A 14,454-nucleotide genomic window follows, 5' to 3' on the forward strand; every position below is an offset into this window, starting at 1 on the left:
AACTCAGAGTTGCACTGTAGTCTTCACACTAAGCATGACATGCTTTATTACATCACACGAGAGGAGACTATATACCAGCAGACTTCGTTGCATGCTGTATAACCACAGCATGATGTAGCTTGTGAATGATGAGGAGATTTGGCATCGACCTTTTCGACCAGGAAAAAGGGAAACAGTATTCAGCTCATGCATCTTAGCATACTAAATCACCAGAACAACGATTAAAGAGTGAAACGATGGGGTAGTAGCCACTGGTTCGATACCTTTTATTGGCACAGTACAAATAGAGAAGCGTCTACGTACATTACAGAGTCAAGTAACAGCTCTCACACAGTCCTCTTAGGATTAAGCACGCGCAGGGTTACTAGCTACAGTCGTCACGAACCAGACATGCTCATATCATGTTCTTTGCAGCAGAACTGTCCTTCATTTCGTAACCAAGATGGAGGGCTGTCTGATCTTGATGGTGAGAGTAGTGGGACGCTGCCTCCAACATGTTGTTGACATGGTAATAGTTCCTCGAATCATAAGTTGGAAGAGCATCGAATTCGGCTCCGGTCGACACGATAACTTCTTGCTGCGCCCGCTCATTCTCTGCTACCTGAGAATTCCCAAAGTAAAAGATAGAAGACTGAATGGTACTCTCTGAAACTTAGGAAGAAGTGAGGGGGAGTTTCTAGGGTTCTTCTGCCGATGTTACCTTGGCTCTGAGGTAGATGTTGTCATTTTGAAGCTCGACTTCCTGCATTCCAGTGGGAGAAGCAATTAACAAGAGATCGAACGATTGGAATAACCGATAAGATCGCAAGAGCCTTTTACCCTTTTCTGCATGTACTCGATCTCTGCAAACAGCAGCTCATGCTGGGAAGAAAACTTGAACTCGTTAGGACAATAGAGAAGCTGCACTGAATGTTTGGCAGACAGATGGTTTACCTTCTTTGATCTGATCCTTGTGATGCCTCTTTCGAGTCTATTCTCCAGCTGCTTGAGCTCTTTCACGCTCAGAGAGCTCAGGGATTCACCCATCAAGTGCCTGAGGGTAAACATTTTATAGTCCATTTAGCCGCAAGCTTGAGATTGTAAGGCAGATATGAGGGTTTGAGTCAGACGACTCACTTGTTTGCATTTTGTAGAATCTGTATCTGGTGGCGCAGCTTTGCTGCTTCTTGCTGGTAGTATTGCTGCAATCACAGTCAAATTAAAGGGAAAGCAATGATGATTTCACTTGTGGTGACTCCACTGATGCAGTTAACAAAGATGAGGTATTCTTCTTCTTTTTTCCTTTCACTTTATCTTTTTGTTTTGCTTTTCTCTTTACTTCTCTGCTGGGGATTTCTGTACCATTCTGAAGCTATTGAAATGCATGAGCTTCTTCTTCTTTCTCAGGAAAAAGAGAGAGAAAAAAATGTGGAGGATCTACAGCTATCTTGTTTGCTGTGTTTTATGAGAGCTACTACAGTTTACATGATATATAAACACTAACAAGTTATAGTCTATTTGACTTTAAAAACAATTGAAATATCCTCAACTCTTCATTTATTGCCAAAGATATTTAAATTTTTTAAGGATATTTGAGTCTCTTTATTATAAAGGAGAAAAGAGAATGAAACTCAAATATATAAATATATTTTATTCTCACATATTCTCACATATTTGGTTCGATTCTAAATAGGATAACATGTCTGATCAAATGTAAATAGGTCAATTCAGACAAGTAGTACATATTGCTAAAAGCATACATATGTTCATGGGATATTGTCTTAAAAGAACTGATTGATAACTGAGGTGAAGTTGGAACTACATACCTGTGAATTGGTGTCTATAGTGCAGCTTGAATTGGAAGTGTTGGCATATGCTTTCTTGTACCTCTCGATGGTCGATTTAATGCTAAGCAGCAGCAGTTCAAAGATGGAGAGAGTTAGAATCTGATGATAGAGCTTCAGCATGATAGTATGAAACCATGAAATAGTAGGTGTTCAACATGAGAGAGAGTTTGGAAAGAGCTAAAAACCAACAACTTGCATTGTTGTCAAACCATGTTTTTTTATGTGCAAACTGACTCCTTTAATCACAAGACATGCAATCATAAACTTTTTCTAACATTTCAATGTGAGGCAATTTCAAGATATTACAATCTGTCATGACTGAAGCTCTAAAATGGATAAAAGTGCATGGTGGAATTTTTGAGAGAGAGTTTCTAACACTTGCATGTGGAATTTTGCTTTCCCTTTTGATCTTTCTAATATAATCAGCTGCTTGTACTCCTTTGGTTCATCTTTAATAAAATCTTCTATTTATTTATTTATTTATTTTTCTTAAATATTGAGATGAAAGATATAACACCTTTAAAACAAGGATGATAGAATGCCTCCAAAATGACCCGATGCTAAATAAATATATAATAAAGTCTTTATGTACCTAATAAGAGTGTAAAAGCAATAATAGGCTCCAAGTAATAAACTCGGATATTTCAAGTAAGAAGTAATTTCCGCGAGCCATCCACTATTATGTTCATATAACCCAAAGATTTGTGTTTTCGAGCATGATTCTTCATTCTAAAAATCCACAAAAAGAAACAAATACCACAAATATGTGTTCTATTCAATGGAATTACAAATGGTGCTAATCCATCAAATCAATTCTCATGGCAAAATGAGTTCCTTTTACATATTGCCATTCCATAAATCCATACAAGTATGTGCATGCACATCCCCACATCCAAGTTTAATCAGAATGCTACTTGCTAATGCAAATGTATGATGGGCTATGATATTGAGAAATCACAATCTGTGTAAAATGAAACATTGTAGTCATGTGTAATAACAAAGCAAATGTCCTCCATAAGGTAAAAACTTTATATTTTGTGTTCTTCAATTCCATTTACCTTTTAGAACATAGTGCAGATTGAGCAAGTCAGGATCAGAACTAAAATTAGCCTTTAAAAATATAAATATATGGGATTGGATTGGATTGGATATGCTAGAACGAATCGGCTCGGACGATCATCCGAAAAGAATCATGAGGCATTACTAGAGATCAAATAAGCAAACAAGAGTGAACATGATATTGAGGTCATGAAATAAATGAATGTTTAGATAGTGTGATGTGAAGATAGCATTAATGATTTTTTATATAGCATGAACGAAAACAAAAAATAAATTATTCTATAAGAACTGTGAAAATTGATATGCTTTGCTTGGAAATGATTAAATAGATGTGCTAGCATTATTAGTAACACATCTAACATCGCATCCGAATGCTTCATAAACTACTAAACAAGCGATCTCCCATGCTTGGTCGATTGAAATTATGAAACACTTTCAGTTTGCAAAGCATTTGCATTGCATCTAACATACCTAGATTAGACGTAACTTATTACTGTAATTAGTTTGCAACATGAGTTGTCTTCATAAAAATGAAAAGATACGCGTTTATACAAAATCATGTGGTTCATGCAAATTAGTAGACCCTAAATTCGCGTCGAGTCGTTGCTTAAGCATCAAATTTTAGGTATACATAACTTTATTAGATCAAGTGAATCCATAGATAGGATTTTTATTACAAGATAAAAAAAATTTATATTTTTTAATTATTAGTAATATTAACAAATTCTTTGTAGAGTCTTTAGTTTCCCTACCAAAAAATCGACATAGTTTAAAGACCATTTTTCACAATATTTTACATGCTCTTCTTGATATAAGACCAAATTTATTTGCAACATAAGTTGGTATTATTTTCTTCACTTTGTCAATCAACCAACTTCCAAATCTTAAAATGATTCCATAAAGTTTGATCCCAACCAAAGGTATTCCACATGATGGATGGCTTCCTAAACAACACAGTGTCATGTATAAATGCTGGATTGCAGGGAGGGAGATAGATAGCCGGCAGTTAAGTCGCATCAAAGGGCAGAATCTTTGAGTTGCTGACAAAGCATACATGGGAAGAAGACAAGACATGCTGGACACTGAAGCTAGAGGTAGCTTCTTGTTGTGGAAGTACAGAAAATTATGGTGTCCCTCTGGACCTGCCCAGATTCATGCTAAAAAATAAATTAGATGATGAAATTTCCAGCTCAGTGAGAAGAAAGCTTTTTTGCTCATCATGTTGGAGACAAGGATGAGAGAAAGCCTCGGAGGAAGTTTCAGGCAAACCTGATGATGTCAGGTGATCGAAAATAAAATAAAAAGGAGATCTTGGAACTGAGGCGAATGGATTGAACTAGTGTTCATAATGAAGCAAACATCTTAAAAGTAATAATAGTAATCATCATCATCATCATCATCATCATGCACACATGTCCCACTGGTGGCAAGCTAACTTCAATCAGGAAGGAGAACTTCAGGTTGGCAGCAATTTAACATCAAATAGGAATCAGGCAGGGAAAGGCCGTAGTTCCCATCCTACTGTCAGATGATGTTTAAAGGGAGTTCTTGGTCTCTCTCTCTCTCTCTCTCTCTATGTATATATATATGAACAGGTGATGTAAAGATAAGTTCCCCCTGGCAGAAACTAACACAAGAAAGAGGAGGCAAAGAGGCAGGAAAGGGAAGAAGAAAACCCTAAATCCGTCACACCCTAAGAAATGCCCTTTTTCGTTGGGCAAAAGATCATACCATGGCTCATCAGCAGGTCACCACTGGATTTTGTTGAAGACGGATATGCTGCTGCATGCAGAATGAGAATGGAGGAAGGACAACGTCAACTGGCAGGTTGAAAATGGAACGGGCATATAGGTCAACAAGGATGACTTTTCTATCAGGAGAATAATGAAAGAGTTGAGAGTTCATACTAGAAATTCTATATCATCGTGAAAAAGGAAGGGAGAAAAAGAGGGTGTATGCTTAGTTTGTCCCCTTGAATGATCCCTGTCAAATGATGTTGTGAATGAAGTTGTGTGCATGTACTGCCATCCACGAACGAGGTAGAAGGAAGACGAGAAAGATGCGTAGTTGCGTAATGGTGGAGAAAGAGGGGTGGGTGGGTTAACCGGAAAGAGACCTGTTGTTGGAGTACTCGTAGAGGCGGCCACGACTGGAGAAGACGATGAGCGCGATCTCGGCGTCGCAGAGGACGGACAATTCATAGGCTTTCTTGAGCAACCCGTTCCGGCGCTTGCAGAAGGTGACCTGGCGGCTCGTGTTGTTCTCGATCCGCTTGATCTCGATCTTTCCTCTCCCCATGTTTCCCTTCCTCTCCTTGCATCAACAAGAACCAACAGGGATGCATCAGCGAGGGTTACTCGATCTTTCTCTTAAGCTCAGATTAAACCCCACAATGTTAGGGTTAGAAGACAGCACACCGAGAAGAACAAGGGAAACCCTGCAGAGATTTGTTTCCGAGAAGAGTGCATAGATGTTCTGAGGTTCAAGAACACACGGCTACCTAATCCGTGTTGTAACAACAACTGCGGTCTGAGCTTCGCTTTCTCTTACTGAGAGTCCAGCTTCTTCCGTCGAATAACCAAGCATGCGCAACTCCACCAAGGAAAAGCCAGAAAGAAACAGATGTAGGGCAGAAGAAATGGGAAGAAACCATCAGAAAGTTCCCTTCTTTGCCTCAAAACAACGAGAGATTCGTAGCACAAGAAGCTGTTTTGCAAATCCAAGAACCGAAGAGCGCAGGCGACTTCAGATATCTTGCGGATCTACTTCAGACAAAGGAGGAAGGAAGTCCACGAAGACAGACCTGCAAGAAATAATCGGAAAAAGAAGGCAAGAAATCGGATTGTAGCATTACCACAGGCTGAGATCACCGGCAACGACGGGAAAAGACTCGCGAGTTCCGAGGCAACGAAGGGGGAAGGAAGGGGAGAGCTTGAGCTGGTGAGAACAATGGGAGAAGGAAATGGGCACTGCATGCGGTTGGCATCGGATCTTGTGGCTTTCCTCTTAAAGAAGCGGGCTCTCTGTTACCTTATCCCTGCGGATCTCCTTTATCACCGACCGCGCGCGGGTCTCCGCCCCCGCCCTGGGCGTAGAAGCCAAAAACGGAGCACGTTAGCCGCGGAAGAGGGCGATGGAGCGGATGCTTGTGACATCATCCCCGCCTCCTGTGACCTTTCGCACGTGACTTCGGTAAGAAGCGGGCTCTCCGTTAACTTATCCCCGCGGATCGCTTTTACCATCAACTGCGTGGTGGGTCTCCGCCGTGCTGTGACTGTCGAAAACAGCAGACCCATGGCGGGAACACGTTACGCCCGGACGAGGGCGACGGAGTGGATGCTTGTCAGATGGACCCCGCCTCCTCACACCTTTTGCACGTGACCTATTTCATGTGCTCAAATCTAATTCCAAGACCATTATATAGTAGCATGTTTTAATAAGCTATTATCAGTAATATATATATATATATATATATATATATATTAAAAATTAATGAAATTAATTATCTATCCTCTTAATGTTTTTTTTACAAGAATGGGTTCACAAAAACCACCAATCAATTGGGAAAAAAATTACTTATAATGCTTGCTAAATATATAAAAGGATATTTGTATTAGAACAAAGAGCTCATGACATTTTACTTTTACTTTAAGATCCACAAATTACAGCATATTTGTGTGACTAAAACTGTTTTGGACATGCATCTGATTTTTTTTAAAGAATACTATAACAATATCTTTGCATTATTATTATTATTTTTTGTTTACATTACTGGATGACACATATTGTAAAAATACAATATAATAGTGTACAGTGAGTTTATAATTGAGTCCTGAGTACAGTATGAGCTGTGGTGAAACATTGAGGTATATTGGAGTATTCTTGCATCATATTCTAACCATGCTCATCATATATGTATAAATTGACACAATATGTGAGCAAAGAGAAGCAAACAATCACTACCAACAAAATTCTCCAATTGCATTTTTATTTGCTGCAAATCTGAATATTCTTCAATTACCAAATACTATCCAAATATTTTTATACAATCTCTATGATCATACATAATTTCATATATAATCTTGTGAAGCATGAAATGTCATCTCTAAAATTCATTGAATGTCATAATAACATTAGAAATATTATGCATATACTTCCAAAGTTCATGTAAATATTCATATAAAAGGGGGGTGGGGAGGGGAGAAGGATGGATGATACAAAGAAGAAGTATGTGAAGAAGAATCCAATAACATCAACCGTGAACAAGCATCAAGTCATTGCCCAACTACATGACAACAATTATGTGCAGTGGTTCTTCCATCCCTATCAAGAACAGGACCACACCACCCATTTACCCATTTTGATGGACCACACACCCATTGCATTGGATGATGAGTAGGTGAACTGATATGTTGGGGTATGGGAATAAATCCACATGTTCCAACCATCCCAAACATAGTAGCAATTCCTATTTTTGGATGATGATCTATCTATGAACAATTTGGGGGACCAAAAGATTTGATCTCTCATGCAATGAAGCTTTTTTACACCAACCCAAAACTTGTAAACATGGATTTAGGGATTATGATATCATTCATTGACTCTGCAGTCTAGATGTCATTATACATATTATATATATATCTTGATGTTGATCAAAGTCATAATACATAAAACATAATTGGTCTTGACTTATTACTTTAAATTCTTTACTAACTAAGTTAGTTGTTGATTAATATATATGATTCCCCCACCATTAGCATTTAATGGAGATTGATGTAATCTACATTTCTAAACTCTTATGCTTACATGAATTAAAATCTTATGTTACAAAATCAAGAATCCATGCCAAATTATCAGTATAAACCTTGATTAAGGTTTCACATGATATTTATCTTTTCTGTCAAATAAAAAGATATAATTTTATCATCCTCATATTAAGTAAGCACCATGGGTTTAAATAAGATACATGAAAAATGACTCATAAAAATAATACAATCAAATTTTTTTTCCAAGTATAAACAAGTATAATACAAGTATTTGAGGACATATATATTTATAGGCAATTTTTTACCCCCAAGTCATGTGTAGATCAACCAAATTACTCCTTTCATGTTCCATGATACCATCTCTTTCTATTTAGGTTTGTGTGGGGGAGAAGCCCACAGACTATAAGTGGAAGTTAACCTTTGGGTGATGCAAGTCTCTTTTGTACAAGAGATCAAAAGGATCGAACCATGTGAAATGTTGTTTGGTTATGGTAAAGATCCAACTGTGTGAAATATTCTTTACTTGGTTACCACATTAGAAATATACCTTCCCATTTTCCAATTGACATTTGAGAGGCAAGTGATATTATTATAGATTTTTCTTCTTCTTTGTTTTTCTTTTCTCCAACAACTCTGTCCTTTAAAAATAATTTTGTATTGTTTTTTTTTTCTCTCTCCCTTCAATTCAAATAAGTCTGCACTTGGTTTATGTTGCATAATTTTGTCTCATTTAATTCAGATTTCATGCTAACATTGCCATTGTTGAAGAAATCAGCTACATCAAGCTTCTGCATTTGAAAAAAATTTAAGCATCTTGACCAAAATGTGGTACATTGGGCATGATTTATTTGAAACAAACCTTCATTCTGGTACATGGCAAATTTCACATATGTTCTGTTTTGTCATGTATTCAATCAAGCTACTGAACATGAGGTAAATATGAAGATGTCACAAGTCAAAAACATAGGAACCTCTTGCAGGCACAAGGCACAAGATCAAGTCAAAAATACAGGAAAGGAATTATACTTTCTTAACAGCAATCCATAAAAAAAATCAAGGTACAGGAACAGGAAGGATCTTGTGAATGAGAAATTCTCAATACAACATTTGATACAATAATAAGTTAGCAGGGTTTTCCGGTTCTTCCGTTTTCTTAGTCTGCCGACCATCTTTGGTTACATAAGTACAAGTGAAATGCTTCAATAGTAGCATGTTAGGTGATACCATCTACCTCTCATTTACATCATGACATGGATGGATCAAGTACATTGCTTCAGTATCCATCATGTGTCTACTTCAAAATGGCACAATCCTCTCTTATCGCACCTTTAATTAGAATCATCTAGCGATGACACTGGCTTAGGTTTCTACGGCACCTGCACATATCCAACCAGATTAAACAGGATTAGAGTACCTACCATTCAGGTTTTTGACGAGTGTGAATTGAAAAATAGGTATCCGAGTTGGATTTGAATTTGGAAACAGGTTGGTGAAGTTTATATCTCAGCTCCAACTTGGATACCTATTTTTCCATCTCAACTCATCGCAAACCTATTTAACGAATATTCTGATCATGCTTAAGCAGGTCGGGTAGGAGCAGGTACCTGAAAAGATATGGTCTGGTGCCATCCCTGAGAAAGAAAGATCAGATAGAAGAAGTGCAACACCAACAGGTTTAACATCCAACTCAGAACTCCCAACTCCATCCAGCATAGCAGGGGTTCATGTGTAGCACAATCAATGGAATAGATATTGGTAACAGCTGAAGCCATCCACCACCTGCAGGCAGTGAAAAGCTTGTTGTTGCAAGTCGACCTCAAGTTTCCAGGTTTACCAGTGCAGCAAATGCATCAGGCATGGGGCCATGGAGACCACAAAACCCAAAGAATGGCAAAAAGGCAGTTGTGATCATAAAAAGGATATTAATTGAAAGGGTAGTAGTGCCACTGGGACATGGACAGAGCCTCCCAAGCTGGAGAATGAAGACAGTGTGTTAGATTCCATGTGAGGTTACCATGGAAAATTTTCAGAGTACTGCCCTCCAATACAAGCAGCTTGACAAGTGCAGTCTGACTGTGCATTGATGAGGGATCTAAGAACACATGACAAAACCAGAAGAATTGTTATACGCTCTCCGCATATAAATCTGCAAAATTTAATGGATTACTGACCTGAAGAATGGTGATGGTGATCTCACCCGCTGACCTTATCCAACAGAATCAACCGGGTCTCAGGTGTTTGAAGAACTGGATCACAGATTTCGAGATTGACAGCGAGGAAAGAAAAACCATGAATTTTAAGTTTCATGGAGTTCAAGGTTCTTTAGTCACAAACTCTTGGACATGCATAGTGAGCAGAGAGGTATAGTCGTTCCCTACATCATCCAAGCTAAAACCATACAGCATAGAGTTATTTAAGGTGCATCTTTGTGAAATGATACAATGTTGAACTAAAATTAACCATGTACCATGGAGCCACTTTAATTATTTACTAAAATTAGGAAATTTTTTAAGGAGCAATAATTTATGTTATGCTTAAAGAACACTGTCCCAAAATACTTAATTCCCAGTTAATATAAAAGATTTATCCAACCTCATAAACCAACCAAATTCTCCTTCTGTATCTGATACGGAGATAAAGTAGATGTTGGATTTCCTCTTAGGATAAACTGTATAATCATAGTTTCTTAAATTCCTTCTTATCTTTTTTTGTATTAATAAAGAGATAGCTTAATACTAAAATTAATTAACCTAAAGTTTGCATAAATCCACTGTTCCTTGATTGTCGAATAAGGATTTGGTGAACACCTCCAAGGCAGTGCCTTTATAATGCAGAAGGCCACTTGCCTTTTTATTGAGCTGAGTGATATCATAGTTCAACAGAAAAAAAAAGTACTTATCAGACTCCAGATTCATATGATCTTCCATATGAAGGTCAGAGAAAGACTCTGTGCATTATCAGAAGTTCACAAGGAGAGAGGCACCATATTAGGTGATTGATATGAAATATTCTTATAAACTCCAAACCTAAATGGAGATAACCTAAAGAGTGAAGAAGTTCATGGAGATCAATGTTTCCCTTTACTCCTGAGCAATCATAACAGCACAAATGCAGGAGACCCTATCATAAGATTTCCTTCTAAATTTCAGCTGCGATATTTCCCTAAAAACTTCTTCTATAATATGCACTTTGAACCGGTTTCCTCCATTTCTTTAGATCTTGTGACCTCTTAAGTGTTTTGCCTTGGGGTTCAAGCAATTTCCTGGTTTTGGTTGGAAGGCTTTTGGAGCACCCTATAGATGTTGACAACTTGCTCCCTCCACCCTCAATTTGCAAAAAGAAGTTGGAACTCTATTGATGCACAGTGATACTATCTTTTGTTGAATGGTCCATAGCCATGGATGGAATCTCCCACAGTGGCAGGGCAGTGGGTTCTCAGTCCTGGAACAATCGATATGCCCCTTTTTCAGCTTCTTTTCTCCGTCTCTTAGAACTCGTCCACTTGTCCCAGCACATGATATAGTCAAAAAATTCTATCAGCAGAATTAGAATGGAGCATTATAAGAGTGTCTTTCATGCTACCTACAAAAGGAACTTGCATGTGGAATCCAACAGTTCTCCTACATGAACACACAAAAAAACATATGATGTGCTGTCAAAAATATGGCATCCATGTCTCATAGACATGAACATCATGCAGCAGAAGAGAATTCTGAAATTAATCTATTGTGAGATAACTGTGTTACATGTGCATCATGTACTCCTCCATTTGTGCATCAAAGACGGTATATGTTGACAGTGTATACAACATTTCTGGGTGACCCAAGTAAACACTTTAGGTTAATCTCAGTTTTTCACCATGGTTTTGATGATTTGCCAAAGCTTTGAGCAGGTCCATGGATCTAAACCAGTAGCCTGCAAATGAGTGATAGGCTAATCAACTGTCCATATATTAATCAAAGCTATGAATCACTCGAAGTGCTCAAATACTGGGATTAACTAAAAGATGCACCAACAAAGTTTGTTCCCTGAAACTGGACATAGGAATTATAGCTACAATTTTATTATAAAAGATATGTAACAAAGGAAATGAACTTCTCCAAATAACTACTTTCCAGGCAAGTTTCACTCTGTTAAGTAGGTTCAACATGCACCATACAAAGCAGCCTGACGGAATATCAGTTCCATTAATTTCCTTTGATTTCCCGTAGATGAGCATATACGTCACAAAATAAGGGAAAACATAGACAGGTAGGAAAAAATGGATGACTTCAGCAACAATTAGGAAGTAAATTTCTTCAGACCCAGCACACCTATTAGTCAGTACAAGCATAAGATAAACTAACAAAGCATAGAAAATGCAGGAAAGAAACAGAAAGTCAAAGTTTTGGACATCTGGTTCCAGGTAGATGCTTATACATGGCTCTATATATTACCCCATGTTCTATATCCAAATTTAGGGAAACCTTAAAAAGTTCTCTTATGGATGCATAAAAGATGATCATGCATGACAAACATATGAGGCGTCCTTGAGATCAACTTTTCGATATAACTGCAGGTCACATTGCATCCATTTGCCAAGAACTTTCATGTATTCATAAAATATCTCGCATGCATCAAGGACACAAATGTAACCAACACATTATAGTTGATCCAAGCCTTCTAAGACACCCATATTTCGAAATCCTGATATTAGAGTCTGTTTGCACCATGCATCTGATAAAGTCATAATGGAGTTCACTCACTCTTTTGACATATTAAACATATCTGTAAAGTCATGTCACCTATCAATCATAACAACAGCATCAACAAACAAACCATAATGCATCTAGAAATTATAAATTATCCAAAACCCGGGTAGCATATTGCATTGAACTTTTTAGCATTTCGTAGAAGATGTAGAACATAATGGTGAGAAAATGATAAAACACAGAAACAGTTCTCTAATCTTCCGACTTTGACCCAATACTGGTACTGATTCAGGCAAATTGGGCCAGATTTATAAATCTAGTCAACCTTGAGTCAGACCAAATGCAAGTCAGTTCAAATGCGGAAAAAATGAAAACTAGTAACCAACCCACTTAACTTGGTTATCTCAGTTCCACTTGCCTAAATCTTAATGCTGATAAAAAATACAAATGGCTAATTAAGGTCTTGTTTGTTCTTTGTAGCTATAATAAAAAAATAATGAACAACCGAAAAAGAACACACATTTAAAGATATAATATTGACAAGTAAATACTTGAAAGAAAGTTCAAACAAAAAGTAGAGAAAACAAACGAAATTTCATGATGTTTATACTTGGTATATGGAAACTAATCTGATTTCAAATCCCAGATATATTAATCTATACTATTTGAGCACCTTTATTATTGACTAATGAAATGATATATAAATTTGTTTTTTTTTTCGTTTTCAGTGAAAATGATGTCAGACAAAAAGTAAACAAATATATTACCAAGTAACAATCCTCAAAGTAACATATGCGAAAGAATATTATTAGCCTTTTCAAGTACTTTATCTAAAACAAAATAAGCCGACAAAAGCATCCTCTTTTCATTGCATCATTTCCCCGTTCCTCTCTTCACCTATGTTTACTCTTCTTTCTTTTTCTAGAACCCTTAAGCCTCCTATATATCTTCCCTTTTCTACATCCACACTCTCCCTTCAATTTTGTCCTGTTTTACACACCTACGACTCGGGAAGAGAGTGATTTCCTCTAACATGCAGACAAAACGCACCATTTACTGCACTACGACATCCTTAACACATTCCTTCTGCATATGCCACATTGACAAAACCAATCTATAGATTCCCAACCGAACAATCCAGCGTCGAAAGAAACGAAAACCTATGCAGTAATTAAGCATAGTAGAGATGTGACACAAAGGGGGCACCGATTATCGGCATCCGAACAAATCCCCCGCGACACGATATAATCAGATAAAATAGAGGAGAAATCATCAATCGCAATCGTCGAAGAAGAAAAGATCGGATCTTTACTTGTTTCCGAACCCATATTACGGAAGCATTCCAAGAGAACGATTAGAACAAGAACAAGACCAACAATCCCGGACCAAAAAAGCGAATAAGAATCGGACGAACAGAGACCGAGTAAAACCTGGGGGCCTCAGAACGGATCGAAGGCGTCGAACACTTCGACGTCGTCGTCGGTCCACATTCCTGCAGTGGTGAAAGAAGGCAAAGTTGCTCGTCGTGCCTTCCCAAGATCCCCATTCGACGACGAATCCGAGCCCTCCGCCGCCACCCCATTCCCACCCTCGTTGGATCTCCTCGTTGACGCGATGAACGACTAGAATACCATACCATTTGATGTCGGTGAAACCCACCGGTGGGGGCCACGGGAGTGAGCCGGTAAATATCGAAACCAAAAAATTCGGCCATATACAGTAAAATACGTGTAATTTCCAATTGGGATAAATATTAGGTTGAAAGATTTGGGTTATTAAATGTGAGTCATCATTAGGTTGTAGCGGTGTGGGGGTACGTAAGAGTAGCAGTGACCACCATGGCATTAAATGCACAACCTTCCTTAGAGATTGTATTGTTCTTTCTTATCGTTTTAATATATAATGACATAAGTACATCTCTTGATGATAGTAGAAAGGTCTGAATCAAGACATTCTCGTGCCTCTTATTCCAATCCTTCTCTGTCTCATATCCCACGTAATTAAACCTCTCTCTCTCTCTCTCTCTCTCTCTCTCTCTCTCTGTCCTCACCATCGATTTGTGAGTATATATCTTGCTGCTGCTTTGTTCCCACATGCTTCTCCTGCCTTCTG

General features: G+C 37.9%; 1 protein-coding gene and 1 long non-coding RNA gene across 9 annotated transcripts; both read right to left on the reverse strand.

The window, feature by feature from the left end:
- Positions 1–221: 221 nt before the first annotated feature.
- On the reverse strand, positions 222–5,868 carry LOC135643134 (agamous-like MADS-box protein AGL11). Of its 4 annotated transcripts, none has more exons than XM_065159749.1 (8): positions 5,740–5,868; positions 5,002–5,198; positions 1,806–1,887; positions 1,117–1,181; positions 934–1,033; positions 820–861; positions 701–742; positions 222–601 (listed from the first exon to the last, which is right to left on the reverse strand). In XM_065159749.1, the coding sequence occupies exons 2-8, from the start codon at positions 5,181–5,183 to the stop codon at positions 395–397; spliced, it is 720 nt and encodes a 239-aa protein (XP_065015821.1). In that variant the 5' UTR covers positions 5,184–5,198; positions 5,740–5,868; the 3' UTR covers positions 222–394. The 4 variants fall into 4 exon arrangements, with proteins under 4 accessions (XP_065015821.1, XP_065015820.1, XP_065015818.1 ...); XM_065159748.1 differs by adding an exon at positions 5,386–5,477 and having other exon boundaries at positions 820–1,033; positions 5,740–5,834; XM_065159746.1 differs by having other exon boundaries at positions 820–1,033.
- A 2,790-nt stretch (positions 5,869–8,658) lies between these two features.
- On the reverse strand, positions 8,659–13,936 carry LOC135643370 (uncharacterized). 5 transcript variants are annotated; one of them, XR_010498225.1, is made up of 4 exons: positions 13,773–13,936; positions 11,398–11,566; positions 9,256–11,152; positions 8,659–9,027 (listed from the first exon to the last, which is right to left on the reverse strand). It is a non-coding gene; the product is annotated as an uncharacterized LOC135643370 (long non-coding RNA). The 5 variants fall into 5 exon arrangements; XR_010498222.1 differs by having other exon boundaries at positions 9,256–11,271; XR_010498223.1 differs by having other exon boundaries at positions 9,256–9,743; positions 9,823–11,566.
- Between the last annotated feature and the right edge of the window lie 518 nt (positions 13,937–14,454).

Source organism: Musa acuminata, chromosome BXJ3-7, assembly GCF_036884655.1.
Source record: "Musa acuminata AAA Group cultivar baxijiao chromosome BXJ3-7, Cavendish_Baxijiao_AAA, whole genome shotgun sequence".
Taxonomy (NCBI): Eukaryota; Viridiplantae; Streptophyta; class Magnoliopsida; order Zingiberales; family Musaceae; genus Musa; species Musa acuminata.